At 34.8% G+C, this 25,960-nt stretch overlaps 1 protein-coding gene across 2 annotated transcripts in view; it reads right to left on the minus strand.

Annotated features, from left to right (window-relative positions):
* Nucleotides 1-25,960, minus strand: part of RunxB (RUNX family transcription factor Runt related B) — a 162,201-nt gene that overhangs the window by 40,183 nt on the left and 96,058 nt on the right. For both annotated transcript variants that reach the window (XM_073973472.1, XM_073973471.1), the window contains exon 4: nucleotides 24,220-24,420. In XM_073973472.1, the coding sequence (XP_073829573.1) occupies nucleotides 24,220-24,420 (201 nt within the window). The remainder of the gene's footprint in view (nucleotides 1-24,219; nucleotides 24,421-25,960) is intronic.

Raw genomic sequence — 25,960 nt, forward strand, 5'->3', positions numbered from 1 at the left:
AGGACCTGCTCTTGAATCGCTTCGGTTTTTGTTGTTGCAATTTGTATTCACTTCCCCCCATACGACGGTACAAGTTTCATCAGGGGCAGCTCCATACTCCCTGAGAAAATAGCCTGAAAGTTAAAAAAAATCCCTGTGATGTCGTGTGTAGTTGCTGAAGCTTAAGATAACTATTGATAGGTTCTGCCGATTCGGTCCATTATTTGGCCTTCGTAATATTTTGCCACAGTGGTGCAATGGTATGCACACCCACCTTGCACGCTGAAGGTCGTGGATTCGATTCCCCGGCCAGTCAACATCAAAATTTTCAGCGGTGGCAAAATACCCCTCAGTAATGTTGGCGACATTTCCTGAGTATTTCAGCCATGTAAAACTTCTCTACAAAGTGGTGTCTTAGGACACGCCACACTATAACTCATGAAGTGAGTGACCGATTTGGTCCATACGTTACACATCGTAATGTATCTACCAGATATAGATCATGTCGGAATATGAACTGTATTTGTCCACTCCTTCGGGTACCTCGGATAAATTCACTTTAATACCTGCTTTCGAATCACTTTGATTTTTGTTGAAGCATCTTGCATTCGCTGTTTCTATTACGGTGGTAAAATCATTATCAATCAAGTCCATACTTCTTGAGAAAACAGCCCGAAAAGTGTAAAAAAATCCCTATGGCACCATATGTAGTGGCCGGAGCGCACGGCAACTCTTGAAGCTTTGAGCTTTTATCCTAGTCCATATTTTTGTCGGGAAGTTCATACGCCCAAAATTTTGGAACCCCCTAAATGCATACGTTTTTTTCGAGAAAAAGTATTTTATTTCACACAGGCTGAGAGTATATCTCTGTCGGCAACGCCGATTGATACTTTTTTACTTGTTTAAGTATATTTTGACAAAACTGAGTAATAGAAACTTCTATACCAAATTATATTGCTCTATCCAGAAATTGTGGGCTGTATCTTGATTTCAAAAGACGGACGGACAGACGGATATGGTTAAATCGACTTAGAATTTTATCCTGATCAAGAATATATATACTTTATAGGGTCTCCGATGAATATTTCGATGTGTTACAAACGGAATGACAAATTTAATTATACCCTCCATAGTATGGTGGAGGGTCTATAACTATATTTAAGGGATTTTTACGGGAAATAAAATTTACATATATCAAAAACATTGTAGTAAATGTCCGCTTTGCAAGACGAATTTCTTACAGTGAAGTTTTCAAATAATTTGTTCGTTAACCACAAAAAAAGTTACAAATTAAAAGCGTTATTTTGGATCAACATTGGGACCCTTTAAAACGATACTATTGCTATAAACAAAAAATAGCGATAGCTTTAATTTGATTGCTATGTTACCGAAATTATTCGGAATTAATAAAAGCTAATTCGATTCACCAATGATTGCCGGTAGTTCTGTCGAACAAATTACAGAATCAATCGAAAGAGTACTTGCTATTCAGCATACCCGATGAAAGTTAGATGCCATATCATTGAACTAATACGAAACGGGGTGCCATCATTAATAAGAGAGAAGTCTCCCTTGTCCATTTCGGGATATGTATTTGTAAGAACATGTGTCTGTATTTGTACATTTTATACATTCCCTCTCTAACAAATGTATGACAAAGTCCACAGAAAGACTTAGTAAAAGAATATTCCATTAGTAAATGCATGTACCTCCAAAACTCCTCCACCAAATTTAAACGGTCTAAACTTGACAAAATGGTTTTCAATCTTTTGTTCCCCCATCCAACATCCCCATCACTTAGTTTTTTAATGCGCTTTCATGTTTTTGTCACTCATGTGTTTAGAATTTGCCAAAAAATAGTTTCTTTACTTTTTTATGTCAAGAAATAGAAGAAGACGCCAAAGACTGCAACTGAGTGACTGCATACGACGACTACCAATACCAACCACTCAAGTCAACACTAAGTTTTTTAATTCATTTAGATTTTCTGTGTGTTCAAAGACATGTCTTCTTTCATACATATTTATTTCGTTTAGAAGTTGTGGGTATTTTTTTTCTGTTGTTGTAGTTTTCGGCAATGCAGATTTGTAGACATTGTCAACATAAGTTTTGCATATTCTTTCTACTCGACTGTTGTTGTCATCTTTTAAAAAACAGGATTTAGATCATACTTTGTTGTGTGGCCACTTGTTTTTAACAGGAAAAAGTTTTTCGGTGTTCTTCTCCTTCATTGCATTGGTATTTTTGAGGACAAAATAATTTTATTTATTTCTGGGTAAAGAGGAAAAGTGGAAAAATAAATTGTGTTGAGAAAAACACTTCCACTGAGTGGTACACATTTATTGGAGGAAGTCATTTGGAAAATGACCAATAATGTGTGTATTGTGAAATCTTGTTTTCAAAAGTATATGTGTGTTTTCAAACTCCTCTCTATAAACTTATGCAGCTGCCATTGCCGAGACATGCACCTCCAGTGCATCTTGAATTGTGTTGGATGGATATGCCAGTAGAGGCCAACGTCTTGTAGGCAAGAGAAAGGTATTGCCATTGAGTGGCATTTTTATAAGGTCCACTAGGCGAATACATGTATATTCTTAGCATTCATCACGTATACGCCAACATGTTAAATTTTGTGGACTCTTTTTAGACGTATGATATTTACGAAAAAAACATCGAAACTTTTTTTATTTATCTTGAGCATTGTCAACGTTTCGAATAAATGATTGTTTTTGCTTATAATTTTGATTTGGATTAAAGCGTAAAATTTGGCAAAGGTGATACCTGAAGGAATGAACCAACATAGTCCATTTGGGAAGTGATCTTTTTTTGAAAAGCCATTCATTTCGATAACTATTGCGCCCACCAGTCATTTCGAACAAAATATCGGGCCACAAGGAAACCCTTCGGCAAACATGTCCAAAAGAATTCTCTAACATACCTTAAAGTTCGTTTAAGCAAAACTTTTAAACATTTGTGAGAAAGGTACCCGAACATATTTGCTGTTGTTGTTGTAACAGTGTTTGTTATTATGTTTGAATGTTCGTTCTTCTGTTCAATCTGGCTCTGTGTCTATCTCCAGTTCCAGGAAAGTTGCTGCTTCGATGGGATGTAACCACAGATCCACTGGAGTTAGATGACTAGGTTTGGCTGGGCAGTTGAAAAGGTGTTTTGTGTCGTGCGGGCCCATGCCGCATACTGGGCAGATGTCTTGCACGGCGCGATCGATTTCCGCTCAATAAGAATTTAGGCGACTGCAATATCACGAGCGCTGTTGAGCCAAAACTACTCTAGTTTGTCGTGGCAGCTGACGCTCCTCAGCTGCAATAGATGGGGGATGTATTTCGAGGACTTTATTCACACTATAATTGCCACCGTGGTGCAATGGTATGCACGCCCGCCTTGCACGCAGAAGGTCGGTGGTTCCATTCCCCGGCCAGGCAACATCAGACATTTTTCAACGGTGGCAAAATACCCCTCAGTAATGCTGGCGACATTTCCTGAGTATCTCAGCCTTGAAAAACTTCTCCACAAGTGGTGTCTTAAGACACGCCGTTCGGACTCGGCAATAAACAGTAGGTCCCATGTCATTAAGCTAAAAATGAATCGGGCTGCACTCATTGATATGAGAGAAGTCTCTCTTGTCCCGTATGGGATGTTGTGGAACAATGTTGTAATTGCTTAAGGCATTGGCAACTGCATCCATGTGAATACTATTTTAACCTGCTTGATATGCTTGTTGATCTAGGTGTTCTCTCCTATATCGTTGGACCTCTCCCTCTAGAGCATGGATATCCTTCCTGATCTGCCTGAATGTGTCGGGCCTACCCACAAGATGGTGATTCGGATAGTTCACACGGTAACATCCAAGCAGGTACTGCAACGAAAGTATCTCATTGTGTTACTTTACTGGAAGAATCTTTGCCTCCTCATGTAGATGGTCCACTGAAGATTTGAGGATGCACCCTGTTGCTGTTCTCAGGGCGGCATTCTGGCAAGTTTGAATCTTTTTCCAATTCGTATCACATAATCTCGGGTACCAGACTGGCGCCGCATAGCTAGCGACCTATCGCGTTATATGTGGTCAACAAGGTTTCTTTATCTGCACCCCAAGTGCTGCCGGCTAGGGACTTGAGGACCTTGTTCCTGCTTTTCAGTTTGTCGCAGATAGATGTGGAGTGCGCGCACGACGTGAAAGTAGTGTCGCATGTGACCCCTAAGATTTGGGGCAGTTTGTGGTCAAAATTATGCTACCGTCGACCACTGCGCTGTCCATGTGGTGAACAGAGTGGCTTTTGATTTTATGGAAATCTGCATATTCCTCGAATGGAAAAAAGGTAGTAAGATCGGGTAAATAGTTGTTCAGTCTCTCACAGATGTCATCAGGATAAGTACCCGACGCCAGGATCGTGCAATCATCCGCATACGTTACGATCCCGATGCCGTCTGGAGGGGGCGGAATACAGGAGAGGTAGAGGTTAAACACCCACCTTGGGGAACTCCCTGTTTCACTCTACGGGGTTTGGACTTCTTGTTCCTGAATTCCACGTACGACTGCCGTCCACACATATAATTGACTATCCAACGTTTCAAGTTTGGCCGGAGGGTTGTCTGCTCAATGTCCTCAAACAGCGTGAAATGACTGATAAGTCAAGCGCCACCATCACTGTTCTATCGCACGGCCGTCTCTGGTTGAGTCCTTGACAAATATGTGTGGTAATGGCGTGCAGCGCAGTTGTCGTGCTGTGCTGCTTACGGAATCCATGCTGATTATCGGCAACTTGATAGCTATTTCTGATACTGGAGAGGACTAAGGCTTAAAGGGTCTTTGCTACGGGCGACAAAAGCGAAATCGGCCTGTACGATTCACTTTTGCTGGCATCCTTGCCGGGATTCTGTAGTGGGACCACCCTGCCCATTTTCCAGACATCGGGAACAATGAAGGTGGATAGCGACAAGTTGAGAACTTTAGTGAGATACTCCACTCCCGGCTCATCCAGCTGCTTCAGCATTACCATGGAGATTCCATCAGGGACCAACGCTTTGGATGATTTAGCGTTCCTGATGGCATTGGCAACATCATCCATTGTAAACTGTGGTGGTTCATCCTCGGCAGGAAGAGATCTGATGCGACGTAATACTCTTCTCTTTGCCCTGTCACTCTCGGGGTGCTCGACAAACTGTCGGTTGAAATAACTTGCGCACCTCTTCGGGCAGTCAACTAACGTCGCCAAACGTGACTGAGGTAATATCTTCCCTTCTTCCAGGGTTCGAGAGTGACTTAACCGTTGCCCACAATTCACCTATACCGGCTCCAATGTTGCAACTCTTCAGATGATTTAACCATTTGTTCCGCTTATGCTCGCCGACCAGCCTGTTAACTTCCAGTGTCAGCTCCCTGACTCTGGGGTCATTGGGGTTGGGTCGGCGAAGCTTATCACGCTCATTTGCTAATCCCGACGCCTCTGCTGGGAAGTTTGGTCTTACTTCGGGTATTCGACCAGCAGGGATATGGCGAGCGGCTGCACCAGTGATGATGTCTCGGAACGTCCTTTCCGCTACCCGAACATCAGAAGGATTGGGCAGTTCTCTGAAGCGGTGATTGGTGAACTCTCTGAAACCCGGCCAATCAACTTTCTTATGATTGACGAATGTGCGTCGTTCAGAGGTAATGAAATCGGCTGGTCTGCTAATGGAGACACTTAAGGGGAGATGGTCTGATCCAAGGGAAATGACAGGTTGCCAGGTAACGTCATTGGTCAGACCAGGTTATACGATAGTTGTGTCTGGCGAGCTGTGACACTCTCCTCTAATTCTGGTAGGGGCGTCCTCATTGAACGTGCAAAACGTAGAGCTGTCAATCTTCTCAGCCAGCGCTGTACCTCTCTGGTCGTTTCCGAGGGCCGAATGCCACATCTCATGATGCGCATTAAAATCCCCCAGGACCAGACGATTATGACCTTCCAAAATCGGGTTTATGTTAAGCACGTAATCTGAGATACTGATATTTCTCGGCTGGATGTATACGTTCAGCAACTCTATCTCGGCAGTTCCACACCTGACTGCTACCCCCATAAATTCCATGTACGGGTCATTAGAGACAGGCTCAAGCGAGATAGGTCTGTATTGGACAGACTGGTGCAATAGGAAAGCTAACCCCCCACCTCCACTTCTGGTGCGATCCTTTCTTAGCACGTTGTAACCATCGCAACGTTGTAAGCTACAGTTGTTGTTGAGCTTGGTTTCTTGCACCGCAGCGACCTTGATATTCCTCCGACTCATGAAATCTACTATTTCCTCGATCTTACCTCGGAGTCCGTTGTAATTAAATTGCAAAAAGGATGCATTTTCCGGGATTGGGACAACAACGGCTGGTGTTAAAGGCTGCATGTGCGGTTGTTGTCGAGTGGACTGCGGGGGAGTCTCATAATCAGACGAGGGAGTTTCGTAATCCAACGACGATTCACTGGGAACTGTGTTCATGCAGCAACATAGTCCCTGTCGTAGTCCTTCACCTGGACAAGTCCAGAGCAACCCCTTACCCACTCTTTGCACCCACTTCTGGCATATATTGCATTTCACCGAAGGTTGGATGTGGGTGAAGATGCGGATGTGTTAAACTGAGCACAGATATATTGTCCTGGGTTTTCCTCCGTCCCGGCACGGACCAAAAGAATTTGGAGCAGGCATTCCGAGATATGCTGCTGCCAACACAGAAAAACGAAACATATACAAACTATGTGCTAATCAAACCCTAAATTCACCGTGGATTTTTTAAGTATATTATTCCAAACACAAAAAGGTACCGTGGATTTTTTAAAGAATATTTTTCTAAATACTAAAGGGATCGTGGATTTTTTAGGAATATTTTTTAAAACACAAAAAGGTCTCGTGTATTTTTAAAGAATATTTTCCCAAACACTAAAAGGGCTCGTGGATTTTTTAAGAATATTTTTCCAAACCCTAAAAGCGCTCGTGGATTTTTTAAGAATATTTTTCCAAACACTAAAAGGGCTCGTGGATTTTTAAAGAATATTTTTCCAAACACTAAAAGGGCTCGTGGATTTTTAAAGAATATTTTTCCAAACACTAAAAGGGCTCGTGGATTTTTAAAGAATATTTTTCCAAACACTAAAATGGCTCGTGGATTTTTAAAGAATATTTTTCCAAACACTAAAATGGCTCGTGGATTTTTAAAGAATATTTTTCCAAACACTAAAAGGGCTCGTGGATTTTTAAAGAATATTTTTCCAAACACTAAAAGGGCTCGTGGATTTTTAAAGAATATTTTTCCAAACACTAAAAGGGCTCGTGGATTTTTAAAGAATATTTTTCCAGATTTTATATGAATATTTTTCCAAACACTAAAATGTCTCGTGGATTTTTTAAGAATATTTTTCCAAACACTAAAATGGCTCGTGGATTTTTTAAGAATATTTTTCCAAACACTAAAATGGCTAGTGGATTAAAAATATTTTTCCAATATATCAATATCACTACACTGTTTGCTTCATATTTAAATTATTTTCATTGTTTATACACATATTTTGGCATTTGACACCTTTTTGACATTTGGCTGTATTAAAAAAGGAAATATACATATCTAAACAAAAACAAAATGTTTCCACCCAACTTGAATTTAAGCTAACCTTAGCAAATACCCATGAATATCAATATTCAAAACATAATTGTTAACTTATCAATTTTATATGGGTTTATAACACTTTGTGTCGATATGTAACGTTCAAACATTGACATATCTAAACATGTAACATATCAAATCCCCATACAATTTGTATTTCTTAAATGAAATGTTTTGTTGCTTAACATGTCACTTCTTGAAGACTTTCTGAACGAAGGGAAGATGTATGGCCAGCCTACAGACCTGTCGATTTGCCAAAAACGACATGTTCATCGTGGTAGTATGGTGTGGCACAGTGTGGTTGATAGGTATTGTTTATGTGCGTGTGTAAATAATAGCAACAAATTGACAAAACAATTTGCAAATCTTCCTTAAGACTGTTATAGGCACTTTTTGACACTTTTGTTATGCCATTTAAGGCCTTTGGTCTTAACAAAGTTTGTTTTTCTTCCAATCATTCGTCTCCTTCTTTTATGTTTTCACACCATTCATACGGATACATGTTGTTTCCTTTGCACGTCCTTTTATTTATTTATTCATACAAAGAGACGTGTGTGGGGCTCACGTATTCCCGCATTGGAGTGGTTCGGTGCGTAACATTTCATTGTTCCTCAATTCATTCACCATTGAGGAGGAAATTGAACAAATTGTTTTACAATTGAACAATTTACATATGTAAACAGATTCGGGTGTTGACTGTTGTCGTCGTTTATTGTCTTAACAATAGGAGTATTGTCACACATAAGACAGTTGTACTCCAGCCTATTGGCAACATTTTTCTTCCCCCTATTCTTGGAGGCTGTGTTAACTTTCTGGTGTGAGTGTGGATATTTTGTCATACATTGAATGAATTTTACCTTGTATTTAGTTTTTTAGAATTGAGATTTAAAGAATTGAAGTTTTCTATTATAAAAACAAAAAAATTTACAGGGAAGTCGGTGCACTATGAAATGGAAAATTCCTAATAACATCCATTCTCAAAGACGCTATGCTCCTGAACATCAAAGTTATTTCCCATTTCTTGACGAATGAAAGGGTATATTAGCTTCCCTTAACCAGATAAACGTCATCGGAAGCATAGACCCACTTTTAGACTTTTCGAATTTGTCCTCGAAAATAGATCACGACTTTTCTATTTTCTCCATAACCAGAAGGAAATTTTCGAAAACTGACTTATGAATCCCTAACTTCAACTGACTTAATCCCAATACACATGTAAATCAGCCCGAGTGTACAAATGTATATGTGTGAAAACAGCCCCACGGAAGCCGCTGCACGACTAAATAGTGAAACTGACTCAAAATTCATGCTTAGTCAAAGCAAAATTATGAAAGTCGCAGACGGCCTGATTGTTTCTGATATTAACTTTATAATTTGACATTTCAAGCCAAGTACTGCCTATGCTTTGGTCTTACGAGTGTCATTAATTTATTGGAGACAACAATATTATTAATATATCCTTTGAGAAGGGATAGTTGCGTGCCATCCGGCGTGTATCCAAACCTTCAGTAGATATGTACATTAGGGCGGCCCAAAAAAACAACAACGTTTTTTTTGATACGTCTACCCACTATTTTTCCATTTGATCAAAAAACCTTATGTATGAAATTTTATGGCGATCGGTTAACGTTAGCCCATGGTTCCGCAAGCAACACAGCACGACAACAGCTCTGCACGCCATTACCGCACATATTAGTCGAGGACTCAACCAAAACAAGTAGTGTGATAGCACAGTGATGGTGGCGCTTGACTTTCGATATTTTCAAGCACTCCATGCTATTTGAGGACATCGGGCAGACTACCCTTCGGCCAAGTTTGAAACGTTGGATAGCCAATTATGAGTGTGGACGTGAGTCGTATGTGGAATTCATTAACTAGATGTCCAAACCCCGTAGAGTGAAACAGAAGGTTCCCCAAGGTGGGGTGCTATCTCCGGAACAGTTTAACCCCTACCTCTCATATATGCCACCTCCTCCAGACGGCATTGAGATCGTAACCTATGCGGACGATTTTTCAATCCGATGTCATTTGTGAAAGGCTGACCTCCTGTTTGACGTTTTAACGCTAGGAATATGCAAATATCCACCAGTAAATTTACGGAAACTCTGTTCACCACATGGACGGCAGAGATGGGCAAAGAGTTGACTGTTATGATCGATGGTAACAGAATTCCGACCACCAACTACCCCAAGATTTTAAGGGTCACATTCGATAGCATGTTCACGCCGTACCCGCAAGCCACAGCTATCTGCTAAGATGTAGAAACAAGGTCCTCAAGTTCCTAGCCGGTAGCACTTGGGGTGTAGATAAAGAAACCTTGTTGACCACGTATAACACGGTAGGTGGGTTAGTTGTAAGCTATACGGCGCCAGTTTGGTCCACGAATCCAAGTGACACACGTTGGGGAAAGATTCAAACTTTTCAGAATGGCGCCCTGAGAACAGCAACAGGGTGCCTCCTCATGACTTCAGTGGACCATCTACATATGGAGGCAAAGATTCTTCCAGTACAGCAACACAATGGCATGCTTCCGTTGCAGTACTTGATCGGGTGTTACCGTAAGAGCCATCCTAATCACTATGTGGTGAATAGGACCTCCCCACCCAAGCATTTCAGGAGGGATCTTCATAATCTATAAAGAGGGGTTAAACGTTACATCAAGCTGTAGTCAGATTCCAGATGTAGTCGCAGATTCCATAAACAACTATAGTGTGAATGCAGTCCTCGGATATAAGACCCCATCTATCGCAGCTGAGGGATATAAGCTGTCACTACTGAAATGTAGCCGGCACCACTTGCGGGTCATATAAAGAAACCTTGTTGGGAAAATATAGCGCGATTGGTCGGTCTGTGGTAAGTCATACGACACCAGTTTGGTCCACGAATCTATGTGACACACGTTGGGGAAGGATTCAAACTTTTCAGAATACCGCCCTGAGAACAGCAACAGAGTGCCTCCTGATGACTTCAGTGGACCATCTACATGAGGAGGCAAAGAATTTTCCGATATAGCGACACAATCACATGCTTTCGTTGCAGTAGCTGCTCGGGTGTTACCGTGAGAGCCATCCTAATCACCATTCAGGCGGAGCAGGGAGAATCTTCATGATCTAACAGAAGATGTCACGCGTTATAAGAAAGAATCTCTAGATCTCTAGATATGCTTATATCAAGCGAGTTTGAATAGCATTCATACGGACGCAGTTGCAGATGCCATAAGCAGCTAAAGTTCGAATGCGATCCTCGAACGTGGGGATCATCAGCTGACACGACAAAGCAGAGTGGATGAGGCAGCCGACTAAATTCCCATAGGGCAACGATCGAAGACACCGTGCAAAACATCTGCTAAGCACATTTTCAACTGCCCTGCCACACATACTGAACTAACTCAAGTAACTTTGTGGCTACCACCCATCAAAGCAGCCACATTCCTAAAACTGGAGATAGACCCGGTGCCACATTAAGCACAAATGGTCAGAAATCTCTGACCAAAACATTACAATTTTCGGCCATGAATTACCTTAGCAATACGAAAACGTATAAAAAGTAGTAAAAAAGTAGTAAAAGATTTTGTCAAAACTTAGTTTAAGTTGGAATATGGGCCATTGGTAAACTCCTTTGGGTACCTCCCCCACAAAACTTCAAAACTTTTCGCTAAAATGGTGCGCACTTTAACTCTCGAAGACAAGAACCGATTTGGTATATTTATACATCGTAATATATCTACCAGATATAGACCAGGTTCGACTATGGACTATATTTGTCCACTCCTTTGGGTACCTCCCACACAACAATTTAAAACCTGCTCGCGAATCTCTTTGATTTTTATACACTCAGCATTCATGCTAGCGAGGGTATATACATTTTAATACGGCAAAATGTGCCTCATCGAAATAATGGTTTCAGACCCGAAGTATGTTTGGACGAAATGTGTTTCAGACAATTTGGAGTCGATTGAGCAATGTCCGTCTGTCTGTCTGGCTGGCTGGAGCGCACGATAACTCTCGAACGGATTAACCGATTCGATCCAAAATTTGGCTTTCGTAATATTTTGTCCAAACTTAGTTTAAGTTCGAAGATGGATTATATCGGTCCACTCCTTCAGGTACCTCCCCCACAAAAGTGCAAAAATGTTCGGAAAAATTGTTCGTACGCTAACGCTTGAAGGGAGTGGCCGAATTGGTCCATACTTTACACATCCTAATATATCTACCAAATATAGATCAGGTTAAAATATGGACTATATTTGTCCACTTCATCCGGTACCTCAGCCTGAAAGGTGTAAAACCCCATATGACACCATACGAGGGCAGTTCGGAAACTTCTTAGCCTAGCACAAAAAGCGCGGTATAAACAGAAAAAAGTTAAGTGTTTTAGAAACTTCCATCTCTGTTATGAACACATGTTAAATTTTGTTTCGATCTGGCAACTCCTTCATATAGAAACAGGTGTTGAAAAAAGACGCATCCGCAATTTTTTTACAATGGAAAAATTAGAAATGCGTGCTGTCATTAAATATTTACATAAAAAAGGTTTATCGGGACAAGAAATTCATAATGATATGGTGAATGTGTTAGGTGAACGTGACTCGATCTCACATGATCGAGTCCATTTAATTTTGCATGAAGAACTACAGATGAAAAAGCTTTCTGCAAGATGGGTGCCGTATTTGTTAACAGTCGATCAAAAATGCATAAAAATGAACATTTCTCAAGCTTGTTTGGATCGTTTTAAGCGAAATAAAATGGATTTTAAGCGTCGTTTCATAACTGTTGATGAGACATGGATCCACCACTATATTCCAGAGACAGAAGAACAATCCAAACAATGGACTGAAGCTGGAAGAAGTGTCCCAAAGAAGGCAAAAACAATTCAATCGGCTGGTAAGGTTATGGCAACGGTTTTTTGGGACTTCAAAGGTATTTTATTGATTGACTATCTGCAAAAGGGTAAAACAATAAATTCAGAGTACTGTTGCAACCTTTTGGATCAATTAAATGTACAAATTCGAGAAAAACGTCCTGGCTTACAACACAAAAAAATTATTTTTCATCAAGTCAACGCACCAGCGCACAAGTTTGTTTTAACAATGGCTAAAATCAACGAATTAAAGTACGAGTTGCTTGACCAACCACCTTATTTTATTCTCTTGATTTAGCTCCCAGTGACTTTTACTTGTTCCCAAATCTAATAAAATTCCTTGCTGGCAAGCGTTTTACCTCAAATGAATTTGCAATTACAGTTGCAAACCACTATTTTGAAGACCTTGAGGAAAACTATTTTAATCAAGGGATAGAATTGCTAGAAAAGCGTTGGACTAAGTATATTGAAGTTTCAGGAGATTATATTGAAAAATAAAAATATTTTTGAAAAACTAACTATTCTCTTTCATTGATAGGCTAAGAAGTTTCCGAACCGCCCTCGTATGTAGTGGATGGACAATGGCACATGTCGGTCCTCTCCTTATGGAACCTCCCCACAAAAAGTTCAACATTTGTGTCTAAGTGCAGTCTGGGGTATGTTCGAAAACCCTATGGAAATGTATACCGATGCTGTTCGTTGTGGTTCTGTTTACAAGTCCATGCTTCTTGGCATACTGGTTCAAAAGTTATACGATTACCCAATGAAATGACTAGTGGGCGCGATATCTATCAAAAAGATATGACTCCCAATAAAATTCCATTAAGTACCTCCTCCGCAACACTGTTGAACTCTAATCATAATCCACATTTTTGTCGGCAACCTCTAATGTCCAAAAAGGGGCCACAAAATTCTTAAAAAACCCTAAATACATTAGCTGTGTCCACAGATGAAAGTATAAATTCACATAGGCTGAGAGTATATCTCTGTCGACAAAGCCGACTGATACTTTTTATACCCTACACCACTATGTGGGGAGGGTATTATAAGTTGGTTTTGGCCAAAAAGTTTATAACGCATCAAAATAATGGTCGTAGACCCATACTTATATATACCAAAATGAATGTCTCGACGAGCTGAGTCGATCTCGCTATGTGTGTCCGTCCGTTTGTCCATCTAAACCTTGTAATCACGGTACAGGTCGCAATTTTGATCGGACCGTCACGAAATTTTGGATGTTGATGGGGGTCCCGGAGGGGAAGAAGCCTATTGATTTTGTTGATGGTCGGATAATATTTAGGGGTCGGAATGGGCAAAAAAACTTATGTGGATAAAAAGACAACGCTTTTTCCCAAAGCGAATATCTCAGCTTCTACACGGGGTATACCAAAAGCAAAACCTGACAATAAAAGTAGAAAATATCACCTTTCTAATGATGTAAAGTAGGTTCTCGTAGGTGATCAAACAACGAAGATATCACAATAGTCGCACATAAAACCCAACTTTTCATTTTTGCGATTTTAATTATAATGACGATTATTACAGCTTAGGTTGGGGACTTTCCAAAAGCAAAGCCTGGCTATGAAAGTAGAAGATCCCATGTTTACAACGACGTAAACTAGGTCGGCGTAGGTGACCAAATAACGGAGATATCGCAATAGTAGGTAATACATCCAATTTTTCCACTTTTTTGGAAATCACGCTACAGGTCGCAATTTTGATCGGATCGTCACGAAATTTTGAGGGTTAATGGGGGTCACACAGATGAAGAAGCCTATTGATTTTGGTGATGGTCGGATAATATTTAGGGGTCGTAATGGGCAAAAAACTTATTTTGAGAAAAAGACAACGTTTTTTTCCTAAGCGAATATCTCAGCTTCAATATGGGGTATACCAAAAGCAGAACCTGGCAATGAAAGTAGAAAATATCGCCTTTCTAATGATGTAAAGTAGGTTCTCGTAGGTGATCAAACAACGAATATACCGCAATAGCCGCTAATAGAACCCAACTTTTTATTTTTGCGATTTTAATAATAATGACGAATATCACAGCTTCGGTTGGGGATCTTCCAAAAACAAAGTCTGACTATGAAAGTAGAAAATCCCATCTTTACAGTAATGCAAAGTAGGTTGGCGTTGGTGGCCACAGAACGGAGATATCACAATAGTCGGCAATACATCCCATTTTTTCATTTTTTTGTAATCACGCTACAGGTCGCAATTTTAATCGGATCGTCACGAAGTTTTAGGGGTTATTGCGTGTCCTACAGAGGAAGAAGCCTATATTTTGGTGATGGTCGGATAATATTCAGGGGTCGGAATGGGTAAAAAACTTATTTGGAGAAAAAAGTCAACGTTTTATTTCAAAGCGAATATCTCCGCTTCTAAAAGGGGTATATCAAAAAAATATCACCTTTGCAACGATGTTACGTAGGTTTTTGTAGGTGGTCAAACAACGAAGATATCGCAAAAGCCGCTAATAGAACACAACTTTTCATTTTTGCGATTTTAATAATAATGACGAATATCACAGCTTTGGTTCGGGACCTTCTAAAAGCAAAGTCTGACAATGAAAGTAAAAAATCCCATCATTACAATGATGTAAAGCAGGTTGGCGTAGGTATCCAAATAACGGAGATATCGCAATAGTCGGTAATACATCCCATTTTTCCACTTTTTTGGAAATCACGCCACAGGTCGCAATTTTAATTGGATCGTTAAGAAATTTTGGGTGTTATTGGGGGTCCCACAGAGGAAAAACCTTTGTGATTTTTGATAATGGTCGGATATTATTGAGGGGTCGGAATGTGACAAAAAAAAATATTTGGAAAAAAGACCAACGTTTTATTTCAAAGTTAATATCTCCCTTCTGTAGGAGGTATATCGAAAGCAAAACCTGGCAAAGAAAGTAGAAAATATCACCTTTACAACGATGTGAAGTAGGTTGTCATAGGTGGTCAAACAACAGAGATATCGCAATAGTCGGTAATGCATCCCTTTTTCCATTTTTGTGATCGTATCCTCACGAAATTTTGGGGGTTGATGGGGGTCTAACAGAGAAAGAAGCCTATTGATGGTTGGCATACATCCCACTTTTCCATTTTTTATTTGGGTTGTACTGTCGATGCACTTAAATGCATTGACCTGTGTTAATTAAGACATTCAGACAAAGGCGCTAAGCTATCCCAATTTTAATATTTTGAATTTTATTAGTCAAAAGCTTATGAACAGGGGTAGTGGTGTAGGGTATCACATAGTCGGCCCCGACCCGACTATAGCCTTGGCTCACTTGTTTTCAAATGGAATTGCAAAGGATTTTTGTTTTTCGCCATATATCCTCGTTTACTTGTTATATTTATATAATTTATATAATTATATAATTTTATTGTAATTTTTTATTACAAAAAATATTTGAAAGAAATAAAAAATAAATAAATTCACATAGGCTGAGGGTATATCTCTGTCGGCAAACCCGACTGAAACTTTTTTACTTGTTCTGTGCTATGATTACCTAAGGTTATTGGGAATGACCTTTATTTTTCAAGAAAATTGGTGATACTTTTAATTTTCCTTCCATGCCATGCTGAGTCTCTAAATGTGGCCTCAAACTTTAAGAAAATCTTGGTATTAGAATTTAACCTGCCACACATTTTAGTGATTCGTACAGCAATTCCTCACCAAACTTTAAAACGCTAAAAGTTTAGTGTTACAAATTCGTTTCAATTTTTGTTTTGTTATTAAATTCACGCCTCGTTTTCTAAATTGAATTGAATTTCTTTGCAGTAGCTTTCGGTGACTTTAACATTGAGTGTGTACTTGTGAGTGTATGTGTGTGTTTATTTGCACCGCCTAATGACAAAGACATTTGGTGACATAAATAAAATATGAAGTCAAAATATGTTTCATTCAATGGCAGCACCCCTTTACAAGCTGTCTCTTCAGCAGTTCCTCTTAATGCCAACGCTTTCCTTAGCGCCGTTTGTATTGTACTGTAGACACATTGAGCGCCCATTAAATACCATGTGTTACCTCAGCGACCTGTGACAAATTTTTTGAAATTGAACTGAATTTAACTCTTGTAAGCAGCCTGTCAAACACACAAACATACAGATTTGTACAATAGAGCGATACAATAAGTCGTGACAATGTAATAAGAGCAGTGCTAACAAATAATCGAACGAACGAGTACGAAGAAACCACCCCGTTTACGAAAAAACTTCTTGTTGCCACTTTGCACAAATAAATATAAATTTATGTAAATTTTCAACAGTAAGGGAAGGGGAGTGAAGCGAGAAGTTATGGTGGTGACAGTGCTTTCAGAAAGCGAAAATAAGATTGAAAATGAAAAATATGTTCGAAGGATTGATCTAAAAACATTCCCAAATAATGTGGTGGTACTTGACATACTATGGAAGGGATGTCTGACGAAATATGTAAATAGTCGGCCACTAAAAGTCGTGAAATGCGTGTAAAAATATCTGTTTCATTTTTGGAACATTTGAGGTGAATTTCAACACTCTCCACATTTGTATTTTGTTGGTTGGCAATCCATTACTTTGTAACTACTTGTAATGAAGAAAATAACTTGCAATTACATTGTAATGGGTTATTCGGATCATGTGACTTCCAAATTGTTGCTTGGCAATTGTGGCAGTTATTGACAATATTTAGACAAAATGTTTATCTATCCAAAAGCCTCACCTCCAAAAAGAACCACTGTGCAATGTTTTTTAAAATTGAAACTTCTCAAATTATTCATCATTAATAACAAAATTATAACTTGGTGTTAACTATAGCTTTAAAATCATCATTGTCCTTGTCGTCATCATCATCGTCATTGTCATTAACGTCATGCTTACCACGTGCCTGTTTTCTTTTGTGATCTACACAAACATCTGTTTACTGTTGCCCGCCACTGCCTTTTGCAGCATTCCATAATCAACCCTTGTGGCAATTCCAGTTTTCGTTGTTGCTGTTGTTGTTGTTTGCAAGGAGTGATTTGAGCAGCCTAAACGTTTATGCCCATAAATTCAATCCAATTTAACAGTCAACTCTAAGTCTTTTGTCTTTCTTCATTATAAAGCAGTGAACTGATTGTTTACGCTTCTGTTTTTCCTCCCTTGATGGGGTGTTTAGTTCCTGTTTCGTTCAATATTCTTTTATGCTTTGCTATTTTCACTGTCTCTTTAAGTTGCCTGCTTGACAATTGTTTCTTAAAGGATTAAGTATTTCAAAGGATTTAAAGTAATGCACAACGATAAGGTAAATTTGAAATGAAGAGCGCGGTGGGGAAAAACATTGATTAGTCATACAGGATACGTCTAAAGTTTGCGTATAGTGGATAGATGTTCGGTAGATATGTTGGGTATCTGGTATTATATAAACAGTGGCGAAAAAATCAGCCCATGATCCATGGGTGTGCAGAATGAATCCTTGGAGTTCTTGAGCATCTAATGCCACAATATTTACCCGTATGAACGCTATAAGTCATTTGGGCATTACTCTGAGAAAAAAACACACTGCCACAAAAAAACCAGTAAGGAAAGGATCAAAGTCGGGCAAGGGCCGTCTATTTGAAACCCTTCACCACTGTGAATATGTAAAACATATATGAAAGCTATATCTAAATGTGAATCGATTTCGATATAAAATGAATTCAGTCACTCATTCCAATTTTCATCGAAATCGGACATATATAGCGTGTTTGGTGTATTAAATACGAGCAATCGGCCGAAAATATATATGGAAGCTATATCCAAATCTGAGCCGATTTCGATCAAATTTGGCACACCTATTTCTAGGCTAAATTCAGTCACCAATTCCAATTTTCATCGAAATCGGATGTATATAGTGTGTTTGGTGCAGCAAATACGTGAAATCGGCCGAAAATATATATGAGGGCTATACCCAAATCTGAACCGATTTTCACCAAAAGGAATAACGTTCTCACTATTATATTATATTCTCCAGTTTTCAGCTGAATCGGACAATAAATGCACATAATACCTCATACCACAGTGTGGTGTAGGGTATAATTAAAGATAACACGAAAGGGACTCCCTAACGCCTACGACCCCCGTAAATACCGTAATGAGCATGATCTGCGAATGTGACAATAAATTGTAGAGAACAATGTTTTTAAATAAATAAAATATATATATTTTTTTAAGTCCACGATTTTGAACATATACTTTTTTAAAAATCCACTAATTTGAAAAATATTTTTTAAAAATCCACAAATATAAAACATATTTTATTTTAATCCATAATTTTATAAAAATATTTTTTTAAAAAATCCATTATTTTATAAAAGTATTTTTTTAAAAATCCACGTTTTTGAAACAAAAAATTTTTATAAATACACTATTTTGAAAAAATGTATTTAAAAATCCGTGCTCTTGAAAAAATCTTTTTTTTTCTAAATATATATTTACGATTTAAAAAATATTTTTTAAAAATCCACAATTTTTTATTTCAGACATCGTGGTTTAAAACATCTTTTTAGAAATTGTTGTTTTTTCGATCATATTTTTTTCAGAAATCGTGGTATTTTTTTCAAAAGAGTTAATACAAAAATGTTTTTTTAGGAGGTAGTCACTTTTTAAGTCCACGATTTTGAACATATACTTTTTTTAAAAATCCACGAATTTGAAAAATATTTTTTTTAAATCCATGATTTTATAAAAAATATTTTTTAAAAAATCCACGTTATTGAAACAAAAAATTTTATAAATCCACTATTTTGAAAAAATGTATTTAAAAATCAGTGCACTTCAAAAAATCTTTTTTTTTAAATAACCGTTTACGATTTAAAAAATTATTTTTAAAAATGCACAATTTTTTCAGAAATCCTGGATTTTTATTTGTTCAGAAATTGTGGATTCTAAAAAGTATTTTGTCATAAAATGTGAATTTAAAATATTTTTTCCAGAAATAATTTTTTAAATATTTTTTCAGAATTCTAGAAGAATTTTAGAAGAGTTTTTAGACATCGTGGTTTAAAAAAATCAGAGACTTAGAATAAATATTTCTTTTCAGAAATTGGTGTTTTCGATCATATTTTTATAAATGTACAGTGCTTGGCATAATTATTTTGACAAGTTTGAAAAAATGATGTGTTCGGTTTTTTACCGGATTAGTCTTCTACAAAATTATGAAAAAATATTCTGGCTAATCCTTTACTACAGTACTTAAAATTAGTAATAAATTTTATTAATTCAAATTTACGCTTGCGCTTTTGTAGTAGAAATGAAATTTGACTGCTTGGCATAAGTATTTTGACAAAATTGTTTTATTGATTTTTAGACCTCAACAATTTAAAATGTTTTATTTATATTTATGATTATTATTAGTTACGGTAAAAATAATATATTTCACATACATCTGTACCATAATGGACCATTTACGGATCAATATTTCAAGGATTTAGGGATATTGAAGAGATTTATCATTAAACAACATTTTCGATGTGAAGCATTGTGGCGTTTTTTTATTGGGATAGCGTTTGCAATTTTGTTTTTTCAAAATAGTCTGGCTTAATCCCATTGTTGTTGTTTTAATATTTTAAAACAACTATTTTATTAGTGGAAAAGATTTGGCATTGTTCGCCAAGGGGTAAGGCAGGGAATACTATAGTTTCGATCCACGTCACTGGATCTCATCAGTTCCCTTGTTTCTTGTTTGAGGATATTCTCCACCGAAGTTATTTTTCAATAACTTCTTCAACAAGAAACTTTTTATACCCAAACATCAATCGTCAGCTCGAAGTATAAAGGTAAGCAAAGAAAAAAGTTCAATGAGAAGTTTTTCCTTGGCAACCTCATACAACTCCGACGAAAGTGTCTGCGAAAACAATTCAAACCTCTTCCACTTGTATGTGTCGTCGATTTTCGACGAATGCACACACCAAAATTTGGTTGGTTGGATTAAATAAAACGTATACTTTTCAGAATTTTAGATGAATTTTTTCAGAATTAGATGCATTTTTTTCAGAATTTTACAAATAAAAAAAAATATTTTTCAGAAATAGTGGTTTAAAAAAAAATCAAATTCGTGAATATTAAATTTTTCTTTCAGAAATCGTATAATTTAATTTTTTTCAGAAATCCTAAAGTAAAAAAAAAAATATTTTTCAAAAATCCTGGAAACAGGTTTCTTTAGAAAACTGTAAAAAAATATTTTTTAATTTTATTTTCTGAAAAAAAACTCTGCAAATAAAAATATTTAAAATTTTTAAAAAAAATCCACGATTTCTGACAAAAAATTTAAATGAAAGATTTGTGAAAAAAAAAATATTATTTTAAAAAATCCACGATTTCTGAAAAAAATTTAAATGAACGATTTCTGAAAAAATATTATTTTTAATAATCCACGATTTCTAAAAAAATATTATTTTTAATAATCCACGATTTCTAAAAAAATATTATTTTTAAAAATGCATGACTTCTGAAAAAATATTTTTTAAAAACCAACGATTTCTGAAAAAATATTTTTTTAAAAATCCAAGATTTCTGAATAAATATTTTTTTAAAAATCCAAGATTTCTGAATAAATATTTTTTTAAAATCCACGATTTTTGTAAAAATTTATCTTTTAAAAAATCCACGATTTCTGAAAAAATATTTTTTTAAAAATCCAAAGTTTCTGAAAAAATATTTTTTTAAAAATCCACGATTTCTGAAAAAATATTTTTTTAAAAATAAACGATTTCTGAAAAAAATATTTTCTTAAAAATCCACGATTTCTGAAAAAATATTTTTTTAAAAATCCGCGATTTCTGAAAAATATTTTTTTTAAAAAATTCACGATTTCTGAAAAAATTTTTTTTAAAAATCCACGATTTCTGAAAAAATTTTTTTTTAAAAATCCACGATTTCTGAAAAAATATTTTTTTAAAAATCCAAGATTTCTGAAAAAATATTTTTTTAAAAATCCAAGGTTTCTGAAAAAAATATTTTTTTAAAAATCCACGATTTCTGAAAAATTTATTTTTTAAAAAATAAACGATTTCTGAAAATAATATTTTCTTAAAAATCCACGATTTCTGAAAAAAATGTTTTTTTAAAAATCCACGAATTCTGATAAATTTATTTTTAAAAATCCACGATTTTTGATAATTTTTTTTTTTCAAAATCCACGATTTCTGAAAAAAATATTTTTTTTAAAAATACACGATTTCTGAAAACATTTTTTTTTAAAATCCACGATTTCTGAAAAAATATTTTTTTAAAAATCCAAGATTTCTGAAAAAATATTTTTTTAAAAATCCAAGGTTTCTGAAAAAATATTTTTTTAAAAATCCACGATTTCTGAAAAAATATTTTTTTAAAAAATAAACGATTTCTGAAAAAAATATTTTCTTAAAAATCCACGATTTCTGAAAAAATATTTTTTTAAAAATCCGCGATTTCTGAAAAAATATTTTTTTTAAAAAATTCACGATTTCTGAAAAAAATTTTTTTTTAAAAATCCACGATTTCTGAAATTTTTTTTTTAAAAATCCACGATTTCTGAAAAATTTTTTTTTAAAAATCCACGATTTCTGAAAAAATATTTTTTTAAAAATCCAAGATTTCTGAAAAAATATTTTTTTAAAAATCCAAGGTTACTGAAAAAAATATTTTTTTAAAAATCCACGATTTCTGAAAAAATATTTTTTAAAAAATAAACGATTTCTGAAAATAATATTTTCTTAAAAATCCACGATTTCTGAAAAAAATGTTTTTTTTTAAAAATCCACGAATTCTGATAATTTTTTTTTTTTTAAAAATTCACGATTTTTGATAAAAATTTTTTTTTTTCAAAATCCACGATTTCTAAAAAAAATATTTTTTTAAAAATACACGATTTCTGAAAAAATTTTTTTTTAAAAATACACGATTTCTGAAAAATTTTTTTTTTTAAAATCCACGATTTCTGAAAAAAATATTTTTTTTTTAAATCCACTATTTCTGAAAAAATATTTTTTTAAAGATCCACGATTTCTGAAAAAATATTTTTTTAAAAATCCACGATTTCTGATTTTTTTAATCCACGATTTCTGAAAAAATAATGTTTAAAAATCCACGATTTCTAAAAAAATGTTATTTAAAAATCCACGATTTCTAAAAAAATGTTATTTAAAAATCCACGATTTCTGAAAAAATATTTTTTTAAATCCACGATTTTGGAAAAAAAAATATTTGTTAAACCCACTACTATTGAAAAAAAAAGATGTCTGAAAAAATGTTTTCTCAAAAATCCACGATTTCTTCTGAGAAAATATTTTTTTAAATCGAAGAATTCTAAAAAATATTTTAAAAATCTTATATTTCTGAAAAACAAAATCCACGAATTCTAAAACAATATTTTTTAAAAAGTCTTGGCTTCTGAAAAATTATATTTTTAAAAATTCTCTTTTTCTTAAAATATTTTAAATATAAAAACACGAATTCTGAAAACAAATATTTTCAACAAATGGCCCATTTCTGAAGAAAACATTTTTAGCAAATTGTCTATTTATGGGAAAAAATATTTTAAAAAATCTCAGCTTTCTGAAAATATTTAAAATATATATATCCATGAATTCTGAAAAAATAGCAAATAGTCCATTTCCGAAGAAAATATTTTTAGCAAATTGTCTGAAAAATTATTTTAGTAAATTGGCGATTTCTGAAAAAAATATTTTTACCAAATTGTCCATTTCTGAAAAAAAAAATATTTTAATAAATCCACGATATCTGAATTTTTTTAATCCACTGTTTTGATAGTGTGACGGCAAAAATCGACACAAAACCATGGATTTTTAAAAGCTTATTTAAGCGAGATAGGAGCAATAAATTATTTTTAATATTTTAATATCACTTCATTGTATTTAAAAACTGTTTCGTTTTTTTTCTTATCCTCAAACAAAACAAATATATATTTTCATAGCAAAATACCATATTTTGAACGAACTGGCGCCATCTTCCCTTCCCTCCATTGTAACAACAATCATCATCTTTAAATGCCACCAATCAAAAATTGTGATAATGCCAAAAGCCGCAATAAAAGAAATTTTGATTTTCCATATCAAAACCTCCAAAAAACAAGAACACTACTCGATTACACAAAAGTACAGGGGGAGGAGTACTACAACGAAATTTTTTAAATCCTGTCATGATACACGTCAACAGATTTGATTGAAATTGATTGGCATAAAAGAAGCTCAATCATGACAATCATAAAATGCTATAATACCAGACCAGGCAAACATATATACAAACACACGCATACACATAAATCTCCGCGAATTGAATTCGATTTTTGTTGGATGTTTTTCTGGTAAGGACGATTGATTTACTCAAAACACCAACAACGACAGCAACACTAAAGAAAAAAACTAGTAGCAAGCCACAGACATATGAAATCCTGGCAATGGATGGTCGGAAACAAATATTACAACGAACAAAAGCCTCTCAGCGTAATGATGCTAACGATGGATATATGACATGGATGACGATGATGATGAACAAGGCCAAATATCCATATATCGTACAGGACTACCCCCTGACTAAATGTAATGGCTTTGCCGATGCAAAACTGATGGCAAATTGTTGGTGTTGTCGATGCTGTTGTTATGTTCTTTTTTTAATCCCTTCTGCAGTTGTAATGCCGCTAGCTGCCTTTACATTTAAACTGTTGCTACGGCAAATAATAACACATTTTTGTTCAGTTGTTTTTTTTTCATTTCGTTTCGTTTTAAAAGCGAATTTTCTACTTACCGGGTAATTTAAACGGTAAACCGCCCATAAGAGGATCTGGGCCGAATCGTTGAGGCCCAAAGGCAAATGGATGAAAGCCGGGATGTCGTATTTTTGAACGCGGCTCCCTTGGACCATCCACCGTGACTTTAATGGCTTTACTGTACGTGGCAATTTGTATTGGATTCGTGGAAATCACAATGCTCAGTGTGAAACTTTTACCTGGAAAACAAAATTAAAAACATTAATAATAATAACAGCAACGAAGGCACAGTGTTCTAATTAAAGGTCAACAACAACAACGAGATCCCGGGCAGCAACAAATACATTATACAAATATATGATTGTATGCAGGCTAATTGGAATTATATTGCCACGTTGAGCTGAGCTAATATTAATTTTTGTGAATTTCCTGAAATAAGATATGTTGTCTAGGGGAGGTTGGGAAGATCGGTTGGGCTGAAGAGGAACGGCTATAATTGAAAGAAACATAATCATTGGAGCAACAATAGAGAACTATTAAGAATGAAAACATCATGGATTTTTTAATATAAAAATAGTGGATTTATTAAAAATAAAAAAATCCACAATTTTTTAAATCCACAATTTCTTTATTTTTAAAAAATCCACAATTTTTTTAAATCCACAATTTTTTATTTTTAAAAAAATCACGATTTTTTATTTATTAAAAAACCCCGATTTTTTCGAGAATCAACGATTTTTTTAATTAAAAAAACAAAGACTTTTTATTTAAAAAACAAAAATAAATTTAAAATCTCACGACTTTTTATTTAAAAAATTACTACTTTTTATTAAAAAATCCACTATTTAATATTTTTAAAAAATTCAAGATTTTTCATTTTTAAAATCCAAGATTTTTTATTTTTAACAATTCAAAATTTTTTTTATTTTAAAAAGTCCAAAAAAAAAATCACTTTTTATTATTTTGAAACAATAAACGATTTATTATTATTAAAAATCCAAGATTTATTATTTTTAAAAAATCCACGATTTGTTATATTTAAAAAATCCACGATTTTTATTTTTTAAAAAAAATTCTAGAGTTTTTATTTTAAAAAATCCAAATTTTTATATTCAAAAAATTCCAAGATTTTTTATATTTAAAAAAATCCAAAATATTTTTAATTTTTAAAAAAATTCTCAATTTTTGATTTTTTAAAAATTCCCTGTTTTTTTTAATGCCCGTTTTTGTTTTTAACCTAAAAATTTTTGTACATCTACTATTTTAAAAAACTCAAAGATTTTTTATTTTTAAAACTCTATTTTTGAAGAATCATAATTTTTTTATTTTTAAAAAATTCACAATTTTTTATTTTTAAAAATTCCCAGAATTTTATTTTTTTAAAAAATCCTCGAATTTTTATTTTTTAAAAAATCCACGATTTTTTACTTTTAAAAAAAATCCAAGATTTTTTATTATTAAAAATTCCCAGAATTTTTTATTTTAAAAAAATCCACAAATTTTTATTTTTTAAAAAATCCACGATTTTTTACTTTTAAAAAAAATCCAAGATTTTTTATTTTTAAAACCACGATTTTTTATTTTTAAAAAATTCAAGAGTTTTTATTTTAAAAAATCCAAATTTTTATATTCAAAAAATTCAAGATTTTTTATATTTTAAAAAATCCAAAATATTTTTTATTTTTAAAAAAATTCTCATTTTTTGATTTTTTAAAAATTCCCTGTTTTTAATTTTTTTAATGCACGATTTTTTATTTTTAAAAACCTAAACATTTTTGT

Source organism: Musca autumnalis, unplaced genomic scaffold, assembly GCF_047663935.1.
Source record: "Musca autumnalis isolate F117 unplaced genomic scaffold, ASM4766393v1 scaffold_3, whole genome shotgun sequence".
NCBI classification, from domain to species: domain Eukaryota; kingdom Metazoa; phylum Arthropoda; class Insecta; order Diptera; family Muscidae; genus Musca; species Musca autumnalis.